We start from the raw sequence: 19,597 nt of genomic DNA on the forward strand, positions 1-19,597 counted from the left end.
GCCACAAATAGTCCCGCCATAAAAAAAAAACAGATAAGAGATAGTTAAGGAGATAACGTAACGTAGCTAGTGAAAGCAAAGCCGCCCACAAAAAAATAAAAATAACAATGGCTTCGCTCTCAATAGGAATCGCCTTTGCTAACACCGTCCGTACAATCCCGAGATTTAATACAAGAAGGGGCAAAATCTCCTGCGAATGGGTAAAGAACGAATCATAATCCATCTTTTTTTTTTTACGATTCTTGTTCTTGACTTTGTCTGAAAATTTTCTTGTTAATCACAAGGAAGGATCCGAAAGGTATCTTAGGTCCTGCTCAAACTGGTCATATCGCTCGCCTTGAGTTCAAACGCAGGCTAGAGAGAGACTCCGAGGCTAAAGAGGCTTTTCAGAAACAACTCCGTGAAGAGAGAGAGCGTCGTCAAGCTCTTAGAGAGGTAAATGAAAACTGAAACTGGTTTTTACATATTCATATATGGATAGTATTGTTTGACTGATGATGCTTGTCTCGTCATGGGTTTTGTCAGTCTAGAGTTGTACCAGACACTTCCGCTGAGCTCATTGAGTTCTTTCTTGATACGGAAGCTCAGGAGATTGAGTTTGAAATCGCTAGGCTTCGTGGAAGGTTAGTGAAAATGTTTTTAATTATTTAAGTGAGTTCATCGAATTATATTAACGCCAAAGTGTAACATGTTGTTTGGTTTATTACAAGACAGAACTGAGTTAGAAAAGGTTTGAGTCTTTGTGTTAATAAAGTTCATGTTTTAATGAAATTTTTTGTAGGTTAAATGACGAGTTTTTTGCGCAAATTCGACTTGAAATCGGGCAAATCCGGTTTGCGGTTACAAAAACCGCGGTACAATGTTCTTCAAACAACATTTGAATCCATCACCAGTGGAGTAGTCAACGGCCACTTAACTAATCTTTTGTTTTTTTTCATCATGTAGGAAGATGAAGACAGATTGATTGAGCTTGAATCACTTCAAAAAGCCTTAGAAGAAGGAATAGGTTTGTGTTCTGTCTTTATGGTCTTAACTATTGTATCATCTTACGGGTTTTGATTACTTCTCTTGACTCTTTGTTGTGTTGATATGCAGAGGCTTATGACAAAATGCAAAAGGAGCTTATGACCGCTACAAATAGCTTAACCAAGATATTAACCTCAACCGACATAAAAGCAACAGTATGTGTGACCTTAAAACATTATGATGATGTTTCATGATATCATTTTGAACCATTGTTTTTGATTCTTATTACAGTTGTTGGATATGGTGGAGAAAAACGAGATCAACAGGTCTTTGTTGACACTTCTTGATGAAAACATAGCAAATGCATACAGAGGAAACCAGGTTAGTAGACCCGGTGGATGTTTGAATTGACAAAAGAACATGGTTATGGTTTGAATTTGGATTTTAAACTAAACCGGAAATCTCTAATCGAATTGACCGGAGCTAGGCATAAATGCATAATAAACGTACTAAACCGAACCAAACCAAACCCTATATACCCGCAACAGATCTGCTCTTTATTAGTAGCCTGAACGAACACTAGAGAAGTATTTATGCTGAATTAACCGAATTGCAAACCGAAATAAGATTCGGTTACGTTAAACGTAACAGAAAACCGAATGTGGAACCCTATTTAAAATTTTTAAAGCTTTTCATCTTTGCAGAAAGAAGCAGGAGATTACATGGAGAAGGTGCGTGCTTCAGTTCTAAAGTACTTGACGGTGTAGAATCATATGAGTGATGAGTCTTCAAAGATTTCTCAATCTTTGAAATGTTTACTATGCTCGGGTAAAATGTATTTATATTTATTTTGTTGAGTAAAATGTATTTCTTTTTTCCCGAACGAATGATTATGTCTTTAAGGTCATATTTTCTAAATTTTCACATTTTAACATGCACCAAGTCTCGAAATATCGACTTTCATAATAAACGGAGAGAGAAAAAAGTTAAGCGATCTCCGAGCATAGTTCTCGGCCGACGATGGTGGGCTCCTTTAGCCACGTCGTCGGTTGGGCTTCTTCCTTTTTATTTCAGTTCTGTTTATCTTGTTTAGTTTCTGGTCCGTCATGCGGTATCGTTGGTTCTTCGGTACTGTATGTTTAGTTTTTTTGTTCCAGTATCGCACCGATCGTTTGGTGGATGACTGGCTTTGTTTCTGGGGCCGTGCCGTTTCTTCTTCGGTGGTGGTTGCCGGCTATCGAATCCTCGGAAGTGATCGAGCTGTATGACGTTTTTCGTTTTAGTGATTGGGTGGTCTGGGTTTGGATGAGATCTTGAGTTTATTTGATTGATGCTATCCAAAACTTAGGCGTATGTGTGGAAAGATGCTGAATCCGTAAAACTTCCAACACAGTCGTCGGATGTGGTTTTCGGTGGTTGTGGTCGTGTTCCCGGTTAATTCCGGAGTTAAAGTGATCTGTTTGTTCCGATAACGACTTTTAAGTCGGTGAAATCGATGGTGGCTCGCGTTTTCGGTGTGATTCCGGTGGTTTCCGGTGGTTTTTGGTTCAGTTGCAGCGACGATTCGCAGGTGGAAGAAGACGGTGATATTGTCTTTGCACGTGTCCCTTTTTTCTCCTGAGTTGAACACGTTGTTTTGCGTCATCTGTTTGTTAGTGGATATGGGCCTGTGTTTGGTTTTCTAGTGTTGTAGTTGGGTCTTGTTGGTAGGCCAGGAGCCCTTTTCTTTTTGATCTTTTGTTTGTAAAAAATCTTTGTTATATAAAATATCAGATTTGAGAGAAAAAAAAAATATCGACTTTCATAAGCTGGGCCCTTTTTCGTTCATTGCATGTCTGTGTCATTATGGGACCATGTTCGCTGTAACGATCAAATCTCTTCTACTCGTAATAAGTGAAATGAATCAATCATTATAAAGTTGTGGAAAAAGAAAATAAATGAATCAAGTATGGTATACTATAAAGGGAACAATAATTAAAGAAACACAATTGTTATGAATTTGAAAACTTATTGGTTCCAGCTTCCAAGCATGGCCTTTCATTATCACCTTTAGCTTTTATTTTATTTTCCACAGTGACAAAATTATCCTAATTATTACGTTCACATGCATATGTTTTTTTTGTGGGTTATCTTTTGGGCTATGCAGTAACTATAGTAAAAGCAAAATGACTTGATAAAAGAATCATGTCTACGTGCCTATCTTCATCTTTGGGCTACCGAAGTACGGTTTCCGAGTAGATTCACATGATCTTTTTTTTCTTTTCTTTTTTTTTTTGTAAAAGGGCTTATTCACATGAACTTATTCTATCAACCATATACTTAATTACACTATTATATCTTTTTCCAAAATTTTCAGAAACTATATGATTTATTAGTATGGATCTAAAGTATCTCTATTGAGAATTTCTTTTTAAGAATTACTATTTTTAAGTAACTAAGATAATAATAATAATAATCTATCAAATGAATGTCAAATGTTAATAAATTCATTTGAAAATATTTCATGAGATATTTTTAAATATTTTAGATAATAGTTTGTAATATTTAAGATATTATTCAATAAAATAGTTTTTATTATCTAGAATATTTAAATTTCTGATAGTAGGAAAATAAAAATAATATTTTTTACAAACAACTTTTTGAATAATGAATTATATATATATATATATATATTTTTTTTTGCTTCATATAAAATATGATGTGTTTGTTAGAAATTTTTCTAAAAAAAATCTAAATCAATTATGACAAACTGGATAAATGATTACTTATTATATATATTTTATTAAAAAGTTTTAGACTCTGAATTGTACATATATCAGTTTTCTTGCTAAAAATATATACTATTACCTCATTTTTGTATATCATCGAGACTGATAAGAGGACTGGATGAAAACTAAAAATCATAAAAATAATATCTTTTTTTGTAAAATTCGACAATAAAAACAATCATATATGTGAGCATTTGTGGTATTTTCTTTGATAATAATTCGACAATAAAAACAATCATATAAGAACATATGTAATATGATATTATATTTTTGTAAAATACAGCGTCAATATTCTATTCTCTAGATCCAAAAATTCCTTGGTCAGTTTCTCAATATTTATGATTCGCTATTTTCATCATGTCAGATATGTAAAAAAATTCTTTTTTTCATGTCGGATATGTATGTTTACATAATTTAATAATTATAAAATTATATCAATTATTATATATGCTTGTAAAGAATCAGTCGATCATATCGAAGATTCACATCATTGTTAATTAAACTTTTTGTATCTTAATCTACAAAAACAAATATCAGATAAACATAATTTTAAAATTGATAGTAATCTATAGTTAACATCTTAAATAAAAGATAATATAATTTAAAATATAGATAACAATTTTCTTTAATTCCGTAATTTATTTCAAAGCTATTACTAAATTAGTTTGTTTTTCTTAATTTTCATGATCAAGAAATTGTCATTGTAGAGTTTTTCTTTTATGAGACTATAAATAAAAAAACCTCTCCCCTTTTGCTCTGTCTTCTCTCTAAAATATGAACACAGAGGAAGGATCGAGAGGTTTCATGTTCTGGTATTCACCTGTCGTTTGGTGGATGACTGCTTCTTGACTCTGGGGCCGTGCCGTCTCCTTTGGCGGTGGTCGCCGGCTTTTGGATCCTGGGAGTGAAAGCTTCCAAAGCTTTACATCGCCGGTTTGTTTTTTCTTATGAAAACATAGATGGGGTTTGGTGAGTTCCTTCGATAGAGATCTCGAATAAATCGAGGTGATACTCTCCGATGGTGATGAAGCGAAAGGGTTGAAGACAAACAAGATGGAGATGTGGGATTTAATCCAGCGACGGACGGTTTGGGGGCTCCGGATGAGATCTCGACGTAGTTCGATGGAAACTCTCCGTGGAAGCAGCTCAGCCGTGGTCGGTGGTGGTGGTTTAGCCGGTGCGTTTTTTCTCGACGACGTGTCGCTTGATTTCTCCGGTGATGGGGAAAGGCGTCAGGATGTGACGACACGTGTACCTCGCTGTTGAGGTGTTTACACGTGTGCCGTAATGTGATTTGGGGCGGTGTTTCCTTTTGGACTTAGCGATTGGGCTTTAATTTTCTGTTGTTGTTTGGTTTTAATGTAAAGTTGGGCCTGTCTTGGGCTTTTCTGTAATGTTTTTCGGAGTTGGATCTTGCTCCTTTAATAAATCAACAGATGGAAAAAAAAGAGTTTTTCTTTTATGATGGCAGACAATATAATGTATCCGTACCGCACATCAAACTGGGTTTCACTCAATAAGACCAAATAATATTCTATTCAGCTGTCCTGATTACCCGGATTCAACGCTCATCCGTTCGCGCTGAGAAATAAATAGTAACCCAAAAAATGCGCATGAACCTCTTGTCGTTATTCCACATGGTCTGGATAAGCATCCTAAAAACACAATAATGCGTTGGAAAAAACTAATTAAATACAAATTGCGAAAACTTCAAACGTTAAACCACGGCTGTGAGTGGTCTGTGAGGGAGCGTAAAAGTAATATAATCTCCAAACTTATTTGCTATCTTTTTCCTCTCTAAAATAGAAGTATAATATATTCCAATATATTTTCCTAAATAATACTTTCTATATGTAAAATAAAAATAAATAATTTCTAGTTATTCGAAAATCACATAAAATAAAATTGTTTACTCTTTATATTCAATGTTATAAGATTTCTTATATTAAAATACAGTATTCATAAAAAAATATAAAAAATCATATAAAATTTAAAAGTCTTAAACATCTTAAAAATGTGATGGAGAATATTTACTTCAACTTAAAAATGGCGCAAACCAACTAAAAACGCATTAAAAATATTAAATTTATTAAAAACTATAAACGCATTTTTGTACTCTAAAATAGCGGTTTTTAACTTTTTTAATTAAAAGTTAAGAGACGGATTCTTATATTCCGCTAAGAACCCCATCCTAAAAATCTTCCATTAATCATGCTTTAACATGTCATACCGGTCACAACAAACATTTAACTCTTAACTTTTAAAAAATTAAGAGACGGATTCTTATATTTCAATAAGAACTTCATTCTAAAAATTTTCTATTAATCATGTTCTACCATGTCATACCGGTCACAGCATACATTTATTTTAGTACTCTAACATGTGTTGATCGATGACTCATCTTGAAACTATAATCTGCACACTCATACATGTAAAATATTACTTAATTAGATTAAAATTGTAGAACAAGATTGTCAGTGAGATTTACCCCAAACATTTTTCTTTGTTTTTGTTTTTTAATAAAAATATATGCAAAAGTCTCTCTACTTTGATTTTTTTGACTTGAATCAAGTCCCATAATAATACCAATCCCTTATAAACCTCCTCTTCACTTCAAACAAACAAAAATAAAGCAAGAACATTTAAACACATCATGGAGCCTAAAAATACAATCTTTCTCGTTCTACTCCTCTCAACCATTCTCCAGTCTTCATCCGCAACTCCAAATCGGTCCGACCTTGATCGGTTCATCGTGACATCATGCCAAACCACCCGATATCCACTACTATGCGTGCATACACTCTCTGCTTACGCCACCATGATTCGACACAAAAACGACCAGGATCTTGCCCAAACGGCTCTCACCATCAGCTTGTCTCGAGCCAGATCCGTTGCTATATTCGTCGCTAAACTAACCAAAGAGTATGTTCTCGTATACCATTAATAATTACGTGTTTGCTTCACAATCACTTAATTAGATTCCATGACAAAAGAAACTAGACTCATCTCTGGAGTTTTTGTATGTTTTCTGAAATACGTTATATTAGCATAACAGTAGATTTGATTTTATTTTTGGATAAACTTTTTATGTATATGTAGAACGTCAAGTTTCAAACGTAGAGAATATTTAGCAATCAAAGATTGCATCGAAGTGTTAGGCAACAGCGTGGACCGGTTAGGCCAGTCGGTTAAAGAACTAGGTCGAGCTGGTCATGCTGTGGCTGGTGAGGACTTCATGTGGAAGATGAGTAACGTTCAGACGTGGGTTAGTGCCGCTTTGACAGACGAAACCACGTGTCTAGATGGATTCTCAGGTCGAGCCATGGAGGGCAAAGTGAAGAGGCTGATTCGTTTGAAAGTGGTTCACGTAGCTCAAGTCACTAGCAATGCTCTTGCGTTGGTTAACCACTTTGCTGAGAAACGAAGCGCGAAGATTCCTTAACTGGAGCTGAGTCCTTTTTTTTGGTATGACTAATTAATGTAAAAGTTTTGGCTTGTATGTAAAATCTCGAATCTTTAAACTGTGTAAAATGTTTATCATCTTTTTGTCGGTCGGAAAGAAAACTCAACCTTTGTTGTTCTTTAATATTGTATCATAATTAAATATACATGTGCTTTTGTTTTTGGATAAATTTTAGATATATTTTCTTATTGGCAAATTCTCTAATTTCAAAGTAAAGATATTACCGAATCGTATTAACAAACTATGCACTATATATTATTTCAGTTTTATTTTGCTACGTGTAATCATTGATAAAGGTGAAGGTTAAATGAATTCACTCGCTATAATGTTCTTCTGAACTTTATTTTAGTCGACACTAGTCACTAGCCAATTATTTTAGATTTTAGATATTGTTTTTGTAGTAATTAACTGAAATAAAAAAACATAATCAAGGTAGAAAGTTAGGAGACAAGATTTTGTCCGGTGACAAAAGTCTTGATTTGTTTCTAGTGATTCAGGACAAAATTAACGTGTTCTATACATAATAATTGAGGAACAACCTAATTTTTAGCTAAACAAATACTGATATCACATAATTATGATTTATGCTATCTAATAAACTAAAGCCATTTTGCTAGCAATCTCTGCACTAACAACAGGCTAACAACCGTATAATTGACCACATTGTCATGAACTGTGTAATATATGATAACAATTTCCCCTTGAAATATCGACTCAACATTTTTAATTTAAAGATTAAAGTGAGTCATTGATTCGACTATATTATTAGATAGTAGTATAGCACTTTTAACCTCCTTAGTGTTTGTCTTAATAATTGTGTTCACAAGCTCAAAAATATTCTTATAGGACAAAGTTTCAACGACAACTACCCACCTTTGTGATATGAAAATTACGTATATCAAATACGAAATCTTGTTCCCGCAATTGACGGTTTAGAAACACAAAATATAAGACTAAGAAAAAAAATTATTTGATAGACACTAGAGATTTTTTTTTTTTTTTTTTTTACAACAAAACATTCACATAGACTCTCTAAATCAAAATGGTAACTCCGTATCTATGTAAACGACGAAAGACGGTTGTCTCCTAGCACTGCGTGCTAAGCTATTCGCCCGTTGGTTCTCCGTTCGAAATACGTGAACGATGTCTGAGTTGAGAAAACTTCTTTGTAAAAACTTGATATCTTTCAGATAACTTTCAAATGCTGATCATTCTTCTGGTTCCGAAACCATCTTCACCAATTGAGAACAACCAGTAGCAAAAATAACCTGAAACTATCTTAAATTCTTCATACATTCCATTGGCCAAATTAAAATTTCCACCTCCAAATGAAAAGGTGAAAGACATGCCCTTACATTCCTCACCTCTAATAAACCATCAAAATCCGGTAGGGTACTATACCAGCCTTGTCCTAAAAATAGTTCTTTATCTTTCCATAAACCATATATAAAGCACCAACGTCCTGACGTTACTAATGGAATTCTAGTCTGCACCTGAAGTTCCTTCTTTTGATCGGTGAGTATTTGTGCTTCAACCCAAAGCGTTGATTTCAATTCTACTAATTTAAGTGTTTCTCTTGGGTCAGTATCCAGATTACTAAATACTTTATTATTCCGACCTTTACATATATACCATAATTTCCAAGCAAATTAATGGTATCTATCTTTGGATTAACTCTCTAAAAAAAGATGATCCATATTACCAAAAAAAGACCTTGTAGGAAAAAAAATTGGGATTTGATGGTATTTTAGATAATGCCCACACTTGACGTGTTGGAGGACATTCAAAAACACACATGATTTATTGATTTCTCCGAGTCTTCACATCGAGCACAATGTATATCCCCTTGTATTTCTCTCGCTTTGAGGTTTTTCATTACCGCTATACAACCTGAAAAGAGTTGCCATAAAAAATGCTTAATAGTCGGCGGACACCGCACTTTCCAACATAAAGCTTTAAGTAAATCCACTGTGGATCCAATAAATTTTGATGGTTTTTCCTTATCAGGATATACCTGTTCCACTTGATACCCTGATTTAACCGAATATTTTCTATTGTTAGTAAAATGTCATTAATTCCTATCTTGCATCTGATGTTTACTCAATGGGATACTTTCAATGATTTTTACATCACGAAGATCCACTAAAGTCCTAACTGCCTGAAGGTTCCAAGTTCGGGATTCCAAGTTGATGAGAGAATCCACTGTGAGATCCAGGTAACTGTGTTGAAGGTTTTTGTTTGCTGATTTTTGACGAGTGGCTAGGATATAAGGATCATTACATACCGAAATAGACACTAGAGACTATCATACAATAAGTAAAAGGGGGATATCCTCATCGTTTAGGCCATCCACGTCGGATAAAATATTTAGCCAATGGCGTCGCGTGTTTCTTCCACGTCGGAACCGATTGGGCCTCGATGTTTAGTTTGATACAGAGTTGGCCCGTAAGCCCGTTACTTACGCAAAACAGACAAGACCTTCCTCTAGCCGTCTCGACGATCTCTAGATTCTTTTCTCTTGCGCAGACAACGATCTGATTCCTTCTGTCCTTTCCATTTCTTCCGTCAATCGGTTCGTGACTGTTCAATCAATCCTCCATCAGATCTGCCTTAAACCTCCATTAATGGGTTCGTTTCGCATCCTTCTATCTTATTTCTTTTATAACCCCGATCATTCCCCCAGTTTTATTACGCGCAATACTCTCTCAACCGATGAATTCCAACAGCAAGAACTCCGCTTCCGGCGATCTTCTCTCCAAGAAACCTAACGGCAAGGATGCTGTCTCCTCCGCCTCCTCGACGAAACCATCCGTGCCCCCGACAAAATCCTCCGCCGCTCCGGTGAAACCCTCCGCCGCTCCGGTGAAACCCTCCGCCGCCCCAACGAAACTATCCGTGCTTCCGATGAATTCCTCCGCGGCATCCATGAAGCCCTCTGCCGCACCTATGAATCCCTCCGTGGCACTGATGCCCCATACCGTCGCACCGATGGAATCTACTGGCCAATCTGGTGTCTCCGGTTATACCTCTACGAAGAAACGTAACGGCAAGGCCGTTTTCGGCTCCGATGTCTCTTCCGACAAAAACGATGGCGTCGTGATGTTCAGAAATGTGACGTTTGGACCACAGGAAAGCGAGTTGAGGTTTCGTCTGATCCATTTTTGGGAGGCCAGGAACGCAATCACAAAGACCCTTATTGGTCTAGAGATGCTTCTGATTGACTAAGAGGTTTGTTACGATAGCTTTCGCTTTTTGTCATTTTCGATAGATTGATAACGATCGTTACTTCGTTGTTTTGAACAGGGCACTGTGATTCAGGGATTCATCCCACCATCGAGGATTGAAACCTATCTGCGACACATGATTCCCGGTTCCACTTACAGACTCAACAACTACTTTGGTTCTAAGACCAAGAAGGTGTATCAGGTTGCTGATCCAGACGTCACCATTGCTTTCTCATGGAACTCCGTACTATCTGTTCTCACAGATAGTTCTATACGGTTTCCTGAAGATCGATTCCGTTTCCATGGTTATGAAGAGTTCGAAGCGGTTTGCGGCCTCAAAGGGGATCTGTTTGGTAAGATATCTCAGTCTCATCTGTTTATGTTGATCAGATAATTACGTGTTGTTTTTATACACAAGTTTTGTTTGAACACACAGATTACATTGATCATATTAGATTGGTGAATGAGCAGACTCTTACCGAGGATCTTGTGCTGGACGAGGACGAAATAGCTTCCATGCGGCGAATTCTGATTCATGTTCAGACATATGAGTAAGTTCTTTTTTGGAGCTCTATATGTATATGATTTTGCGTAGTACATGTGTCTGCTTTGATACAGTGGACCTGTGATGAAGCTCTACTTATGGGACAAGGCAGCTACAGACTTGTGTGAGAAGTTTAAATCGCTTCGAAAACCTCCAAGTGTTATTTTAGTAACAACTGTGAATCCTAAGATTTTTGAAGGTTCGTAATACTTAGCTTTTGTTGTGGTTAAAAGTTGTAGTAAGCTCAATTTGTTTGACTAATTTTTATTATTTTGGTATGGAAAATTGGTTATGCTACAGGTGCTTTATCTCTGTCGTGTCTATCATCTTCAAGGGTGTTTTTTGACATGGATGTTCAAGCAACCAGAGAGTACCTGGCTTGGTATGTATTGACTTGTGTAGCATAACTAAATCTTTACTCTATATAACGGCTTGGTTTTTTTAACATTCAGGTTTGAGTTAAACTCAGAAGCTACTAATAGAGTTAATGCTGAAATTATGACCAAGGCTGAGATAGTTACTATTGAGGATTTACTCTCTTACATGAAGCAAGAAGATGCGAAGGTATGATTTCTCTTTCTTGAATCCTTGCATTGCGATATGGAAAGTTATCGACTATCTTTTCTGTTGCAAAATGTAGGTCGCTTGTATATCTAATGTTTGTGTGAAGACATCACGCAGTTTCTTATGACAAATAAGCAATGATTTTTTAGAAAAAAGAAGTAATGAACAAACCTTTTATCAAGCACTAAGTATATAAAATAATGAAATATACTTATGACTTTACTGTTAAATATTAAGTGTGGGCCCGCCTTCTGCAGGCTAATATATATGTACCCAAGTTTTTTTTTTATTAATTTTTATTTGAACCTGAATTATTAAATTTGATATAAATTTTAACTTAATAATATAATTACTAATTTAAAATATAAATTAATAAATGATGTATTAAATTCTGCTTTTTTATATTAAAAAGTGTTTACTTTAGATAAAAAATCTTATCTAATACTAATAACCAAACCATCATATAATCAATTTGATTTGAAATAATCTTTTGTAATTATGGATCGAAATAATCTCAGTGGCATTGATAATACTAAAAATTACAGTTAACAAAACAGAAAATAAAAATAGTTAGTAAATATCATATATTATTAACAATTTAGATTTTAAAAACTGTAACATAAAAAAAACAATAAATTACAAAACATTATCTTTATATTCTCACAGATAAATATATCAAGTAAAATTTACAGTGTTTCACTAGATTTAAAAAATATGCTACTTGCTTTGCATATCCTAATTACAACGTATATATTAGACATATATCATTAAATATCAAAAATTTAAATCAGCATTACGTTACTTTTTCAAAAAAAATATTACGCGAAAATGAACTCATATAACATGACAAATATAAATAGTAAGTTTTTTTATCAAAAAATAAATAAATATTAAGTTATAGCCAGTTTGAAACTAACGGGATATCTACGATATTATGGTTAGAATTTGTTAATATCTAGTTATTAATTATGTGAAATATAATGACAAATTATCAGTTATCAGTAAAATTGTTTAACACAAACGGGAAACTTTCAACATTTTCTAAGAACTCAATTCACACTTGAAATTAACAGTTTAACTTTTAAGAAATATAAAAATAATCATATGATAAAGATACTAATATTTTATTATTTTAGAGAAATTTACAGGGTTTCTCCCAATAATGATGCCTTCACTTTTTGTTTACGAATATAAAGGCTTGTGCATTCGTTTAAATTTTCCCGTCTCAATTTTCATGCACGCTAAAAGAAATTGTAATCTGTTCTTAAGATTTGGCTGGGCATATTTAACCATTTTCTGTCATCTATGGGCTCTTTGTATTGTGACATTAGGATTTAGGAAGTGATTTTTTTTTTGTCGAACTTTATTTTAAATTTATATCTTCACAATGTAATGTTTACATTTTACTTTCGGCAATGACGTTCTTAATCAAACGGGATAAGACATGCTTTTAGTAATCACTAGCGTCGGCCCGCCCTACGGGCGGGATATGTTTTACTTGTGATCTAGGTTATTATTTTTTGTATGATTTTGTGATATGTTTTTTAGGTTTGCATTTGCAAGAAATGTGTATGATAATGATTTTCGTCTTTCAGGAAGTTTTAGGTGAGATATTGATATGTGATAAGATATATTTTATTTGTTTACAATAGTTGTTTTTGTTTTAAAAAAAAAATAACTTTATGATACTATATGTTAGTTAAATTTTATCTACTTATTTAAGTTATTTGATATATAATATGTGTTGAATTTGATGATAGTATATAAATGTCTTTTCTTTGTAATTCAATAAAAACATCAGAATAGAGAAATTTTTAAAAAGAAAGAAAGATTAATTCATTTTTAAAAGATGATTTGTTTATGTTTTTATAAATATTTTATATAAAAAAGTTATGTTATTATTATTTTATCGAATTCAGTTATATTTTACATATTTCCAATTGAAAATTACTAAAATTTATTAATTATTGTGTCTATTCATTTGCCGAGTATTAATTTATAGACTTTCTACTATATATATTATTTATTTTTTTCATTATTTTGTGTCGATATATATAATGATTCTACATGTTATCAGTTTAATATTTTTATTGCCAAACATTATCGACTAAAGCAATAACTTCACTGATTGTATAATTTTTTTAACAAAATACATTTGAAACTGAAGCGAACATGTAATAGAGTCTATAAATTGTCAATACAAATAATACATTTGTATAATGGAGATCTCCTATTTTAATAATTGTTATGTAATATTTACATGGACTCATCATATTCCACTTGCAGGAAGTTTCTCTATTATATTTTGCTTAACATTTGTTTTTAGTTTAAATTTTTTATTCTAATTAATGTATGAAATGTTATTTTATAATTTTTTTAAAAAAATTTATCATTCTTTTTTTGTTGAACTCGTTTACTGTAAAAGACACAAAGTTAATTTCGTTAGGTGAATAAATTTTCTAATGTAATTGTTGTGATTATCGATGAAAACGTGTCTATATTTATTATATATATACATATATATATATATATTAATATGTTAGTTTTAGTATACGTTATATAAGTTTATTTCTGTTACTTATTTAGTTATAGGTACTTTACATTATGTCTTCTGTCGGACTATGCAAGTATATCTATTAGTTTCATTTTTGTATTAAATTATGGTTGATATTTTTATTTTATTATTTTGTAAAAGAATCACATTTAATTAAATAAACTAACCCTACATTTTGTGTTCACAATACTTATTTTACCCTTAAAACCACTTTGATGTAATTTTTAAAATTTTAATTCATTTTCAATTATATGTGACATTAATTTCACTATTTTTATAACAACTTTCACTATTTATATTATCATTGTTTCTGTAAGTTATATGCAATAGAATATTTTTTTGATATATAATTTTTTTGTAGAATTGTTTTGTTATTTTCCTATAAAAAAAATATTTTAAGGTAGGTAGCATGAAAACCTAATATCAATTGTCACTACTTAAAAATATAGATATTTATTTGATTTTTTATATGCTATTATATTTGGACACCAAACAAAACCATGTTATCTGAATAACTAATTATAATTTTTAAAATAAGATTTATTGATTAATTTTTGGTATAAGAATTTACATTGAATTTATTTTATAAGTTATTTCTTATAGTAACAATTTTACTATGTTTGGTTATTGAATTTAAGAAGCTATATTTTAAATTTGTTATAATTTTTTTTAATTTAATAATTCTTTTTGCTCTAGTTTATTTTTTCTATTGAGAGTTCTTTGGTGATGTAATTAACATGAGCTCATCCTATACCTATAGTTCAAATAGACAGTCTATATAAGTTTGCTGCAGTAGTATAAATATTCCACGGGTGACGGGTGTTTAGGACCAAATTAAAAACTTATAAAAAGCTTATATTATAGGGACAATGTCTTGTATATAATTTTCGTCAAGGCAAAAAAGATACACATATTGGCCTAATACAATGTAAGCAATCAACGTGATCATGAAAGAAACATTCTCATAAAACTATATTAAACCAATTCTCTTTCACTTGATATGGCCGATGTAATGGTCTCGACCTCTGTAGGACGCCACCATGACTTCTGAACAGAGATCACTCCTTCTCCATATCTGGAATGTGTCATTCTTACATTCCATTTCAGTGATTCCATCATCTTCTCAATTTCTCCTATCTTTTCCATGCCATCATTTACTATAAATGTTTCTTGTGGTCTAAGAATTCGGTCCACTTCAACCATTACAGACACCAAGCTGCACCTAAAGGTATTGTTTACACATCAGATTTTGCATTCATAAATATAAAAAAAGGCAATAGAGATGCATATATGTGAGAGTGCTGTATATATACATACCTCTTCTTCAGTGCAGATAATTGATGAATCATCATGAAGGTCGTAAGTTTGAGGAAAGTACATTAATCACACAGAGTCTCACTGTCTCAGATCCTTCAATGCAGCAATAAAACTGAAAGCCAGAAAGAGAGATATATCATTTTGTAACAGATACATGCAGCCAATTTTGTATTGATGAAAGATTTTTTTTCAGTGCTTACCCTCCATATACAGCTCTCAATCCATAACGTTTCTCACATACCACCAATCAATTCCTACACCCTTGAAGTATGACTGAAACAATAGTTTTTCAACAATCATGTCTGCTGTGAAATCCTCTTGTGCTGATTTCCATATGTGTCTTCAAACCACTGATGAACAATCTCTACTCTGGCCACTTTTCAGACCAAAATGCTCCACGTTTTTCTGACTCTTCTGTCACTTTGTGCATACATGCCTCAAGTAGAACATTTCTGCATCAAACGGATGACCATTTATCCTAAAAAAAATGTAAAACATTTTTTTGTTTCCTTTAAGTTATATAGCTTCTTGCATTACGGTCGTCCACTCTGCAACAATTTCACAGCTGTTTCTCGGCATCCTTCTAATCATTATATATATATATATATATATATAACAGATTTTGTCAATAGCAAAGTGCTTAGGATAATAGGCTTTCCAGTTTTACACTTACTTGCTCAAATTATTTCATTTCATCATTGCTTCCATCTCTCTGATTGTCTCCTCAATTTCACTATCTCCTAATTACCAGACAAAAACAATTGAATGAAACAACCAAAAAAATATTACTTGTAGTCGGCCAAGAAGAGATAGATACCGTTTTTACGAATAGCTGCGTGATCAGAGTATCATCCTCTGCTAAGCAACTTCTTGTGAACATAGCTACGTGAACAGAGTATCCGGATGTTTCTGGCTGGAATGAGTGGTGCCTGAAAACAATTACAAACAAAAATAAAAATAATAAACCACCGGATTCAAACCATAAAGCATAATTCTGATATAAAAGGAGACGAAATGAGTAAAGAAGATAATTGATTAATCAATGTGGTGGTGACGACGAAGTGAAGAGTCGGAGACGGTCAACCATCAACCCTTCAGACGAAATAGAAGTGAGATTGGCTAATTTGGCTGCCGCGGCTTGAGATCTTCTGCAATTGGAAGTGAGATCGACGACTTTGGGAGCTAGGAAATAACGTGGCTTATAGTCGCGAAGGAAGCTTGGTCACGGCAACGGAGGGAGGCAACCGCGGAGCCGCCACAGAGATGACATGAGGAGTCGCGAGAATTTAGCTAATTTACATGTTGATGTGTAACATTGATTGGTTCTAAATATTTTAGGTGACGTGGCAGGCTTAGGAAGCTAGAATTTAGTCCCTTTTATATAGTAGGATTTATAAGAATTTATATCTTCACAATGTAACGTTTTTGCTAACGTTTTCAACCTTTGGATGTGGTGGGAGTGGCCATAATTTTGCAGCCATGTCCTCCTGGCATTTTTCAAGTTTTCCAAGCAATATCATTGTTCTAATATATTTAACAAAATAAATAATTAAAAACATAAGTTTCAAAAAAAAAATTTTTTTTGTTAACTTTCAAAAAAATATATTTATTTTTAACTTTAAAAAAATAATGATTAATTCATTCACTTAATATTTATTGTTCTATTTTGCATAAAAACACATAATTGTTTTAAAATCTTGAAAGAAAACCGTGATCTTTATCTTTTGGAAAAGAAAAAGGAGATTATTCTTAACATTTGTTCATTGTATGTTATAGCCTTATGGCGCTAGAGAAGACAAAATATATATCTAGAGATCATGTCCAAATGCTAAGGGGAAAAGGAAAATCTAAAAGATATTGAAGATCAAATATTTTATCCCAAAAATAAAACCTAGCATTGATAGTCCAAAATAGAATTGTTACGTTCCGAGTGCCCACAGATAATAAGCCTCCTACATTTTATTGGCCCGTGGATTTTATTTAGTGCAGACAGGCGATGCATTAATTTTTTTAGAATCCGAAAGTATTGTTTACTGACTTTGCAATTACAACATGACATTTTTTCGTATTTTGGCCTCACTCACACGATATCATGAATCACTTTCCGATAGGTCATTCATCCTTCTACTACTCGAACTCAAGCATACTTAATTCTGGAGTTCTAAACGGATGTGCGCAAGAAGGTAAACACATATGGTGACATAGACAGCCAAATCAGTTCTGTTAAACCTTCCACATAAACTAAAAATCATGATGTTATAATTTACCCCTAGTCACAGAACGCAACCATTGCACGCCACAAAAGGTTTCTAAACGCCTCTCGGGTCAGAACCGAGATGACTAACTTTGCTCTGATACCACTTGTTACGTCCTGACCGCCCACAACTAATAGACCCTCCACGCCCGCTCTCTCATCCCAGAGGCCCCATTCCATGCAACCAACATTGCATTAATTTTTTAAAGCCCAAAAGTATTGTTTACTGACCATGCAATCACCGCATGATCCCTCCCCGTGCTTTGGCTTCACTTGCACGATATCATGAATCACTTCCCGATAGATCACCCATCATTCTACTACCCCAACTCCAGCAGGCTTAACTCAAGAGTTTTAAACGGATGTGTGCCCAAAAAGATAAGCGCACTTTGATGACATATGTAGATAAATCAGTTCTCTTAAACTTTTCTAAATATATCAGAAATCGGATGTTACAGAAACATTAACGACAATTTTCTGGTTTTATTATTGTGGATCTGATTCCCAGGACGATCCAAGTTTAGTTCGAAAGTTAACTAACAAGCCTCTTCTTTTCTCTCTCTCTAAAAACAGAAATTCAACTGATAAAATATATGCATTGATGATATTATAAATTTTCCAGCTTAATTTAATTTCATGTATATATAACTATATAAATTACAACTTCTTTACAATTTCATCAATATAATTTAAAATTTTAATTTAAGTTGATAAGTTAACATTAATAAATCTAGTAATTTTACAACAAGGAATAAATATTTATTCGCTTTAAAATAATTAAACTATATAGTTGTCACCGTAAATAAAAGGTTAAAAGTATACTATAGCAATACAGTATCATGTTGTGCAGTCAAATTTGATATATCCAAAGCATTTGATATAGTCCAGTAACTGCCTACTAGCTTTGCTGTTTCCGTTGAGCTTTTCTCATTTTTTATAGTGGATTTTTATTTGCATTTCGACATCATCTTAGTACCTGTCAATGAAATTTTGGAAGGCTTTTTCCAGTGTGCCGAAGATATTCAACAAGGGTGTTCCGTGACCTTTTTTTGTTGTTGATAACCTGAGGTATCCGATTGACTGAGGCCTAATTGACTAGGCTATGGGGATCTGTCCAACGTCATTAGATATATCCGGTTCATGTTCATAATGGAAATTATATAATTATGCCATCTGTCTACAAACACATAAATATTAGTTTGGTATGTTTCGAACCGAGATTTTTAGCATATTTTCGAGGTCGACGTACAACTCAGCCATGCTTGTGTAGTTTATGTCCTATATTTCTATGTCATTATTAATAATGTCATCTTGAAAATGTTTATTATGTGTGCCTATTGCTTCTCAACAGAAGTTTGGTTAATAGTCATTTTTCAAAGAGTAGTTCTTGAGTTTTTTTGTTTGCCAAATTTGTGTGTATTTCAATGCTATATATAGCCAATATTATTTTGACCAACCAAGACTGCATATAGCTTATTCATCTAGACATCTTGACCAAGCTGCATATGAATTAAATATGAAAATAAGTGATGATACATCTTCTAGTATCTGGTTTGATAAATAGCTTTGAACATGATGCAAAATGGATATCTCAAGAGAATCGTGGACTAGCATTTTGGGCATACAACGAATTATCAGCCTGTCATTGTCTCCAAAGCAGTATCTGGTGCAGCCTAATGTGTGTGTTCGTATGAGCAATAGCGGAGCCACATTAGTTAAGAGAGGGGGGGGGGGGGGGGTGCAGCTGCCCCCTATGCTTTTTCAAATTACTGTAAAATTCTAGATATATCAAATATGCCCCTTTGGTTTTAATAATTCTATCCAAATTTTGGTAGAATTTAAGATATACCCCCCCCCCCCCCCTCTTAACTAGTTTGGTAGAATTTTGGTAAATAGTTTGGTTGATCAATTTCTTTTTGATACTTTTAAAAAAGCTGAGCTAT

The 19,597-nt window shown here is 33.3% G+C and overlaps 2 protein-coding genes and 1 long non-coding RNA gene across 5 annotated transcripts; 2 read left to right on the forward strand and 1 right to left on the reverse strand.

The window, feature by feature from the left end:
• Positions 1-1,900, forward strand: BNAA09G12720D. Of its 2 annotated transcripts, none has more exons than XM_048739772.1 (8): positions 1-200; positions 289-435; positions 526-623; positions 782-854; positions 946-1,006; positions 1,096-1,181; positions 1,258-1,347; positions 1,655-1,900. In XM_048739772.1, the coding sequence occupies exons 1-8, from the start codon at positions 108-110 to the stop codon at positions 1,745-1,747; spliced, it is 741 nt and encodes a 246-aa protein (XP_048595729.1). In that variant the 5' UTR covers positions 1-107; the 3' UTR covers positions 1,748-1,900. The 2 variants fall into 2 exon arrangements, with proteins under 2 accessions (XP_048595729.1, XP_013661611.1); XM_013806157.3 differs by having other exon boundaries at positions 2-200; positions 1,671-1,900.
• Positions 1,901-6,283: 4,383 nt separating this feature from the next.
• LOC106364274 (pectinesterase inhibitor 9) lies at positions 6,284-7,366 on the forward strand. Its single transcript, XM_013803890.3, has 2 exons — positions 6,284-6,656; positions 6,834-7,366. Exons 1-2 carry the CDS (start codon positions 6,388-6,390, stop codon positions 7,174-7,176), a joined length of 612 nt encoding a protein of 203 aa, XP_013659344.1. The 5' UTR covers positions 6,284-6,387; the 3' UTR covers positions 7,177-7,366.
• A 7,554-nt stretch (positions 7,367-14,920) lies between these two features.
• Positions 14,921-18,799, reverse strand: LOC106364275. 2 transcript variants are annotated; one of them, XR_002654147.2, is made up of 5 exons: positions 16,218-18,799; positions 16,074-16,140; positions 15,601-15,948; positions 15,401-15,512; positions 14,921-15,305 (listed from the first exon to the last, which is right to left on the reverse strand). It is a non-coding gene; the product is annotated as an uncharacterized LOC106364275 (long non-coding RNA). The 2 variants fall into 2 exon arrangements; XR_001273153.3 differs by having other exon boundaries at positions 15,601-15,852; positions 16,218-18,287.
• Between the last annotated feature and the right edge of the window lie 798 nt (positions 18,800-19,597).

Source organism: Brassica napus, chromosome A9 (genome assembly GCF_020379485.1).
Source record: "Brassica napus cultivar Da-Ae chromosome A9, Da-Ae, whole genome shotgun sequence".
NCBI classification, from domain to species: domain Eukaryota; kingdom Viridiplantae; phylum Streptophyta; class Magnoliopsida; order Brassicales; family Brassicaceae; genus Brassica; species Brassica napus.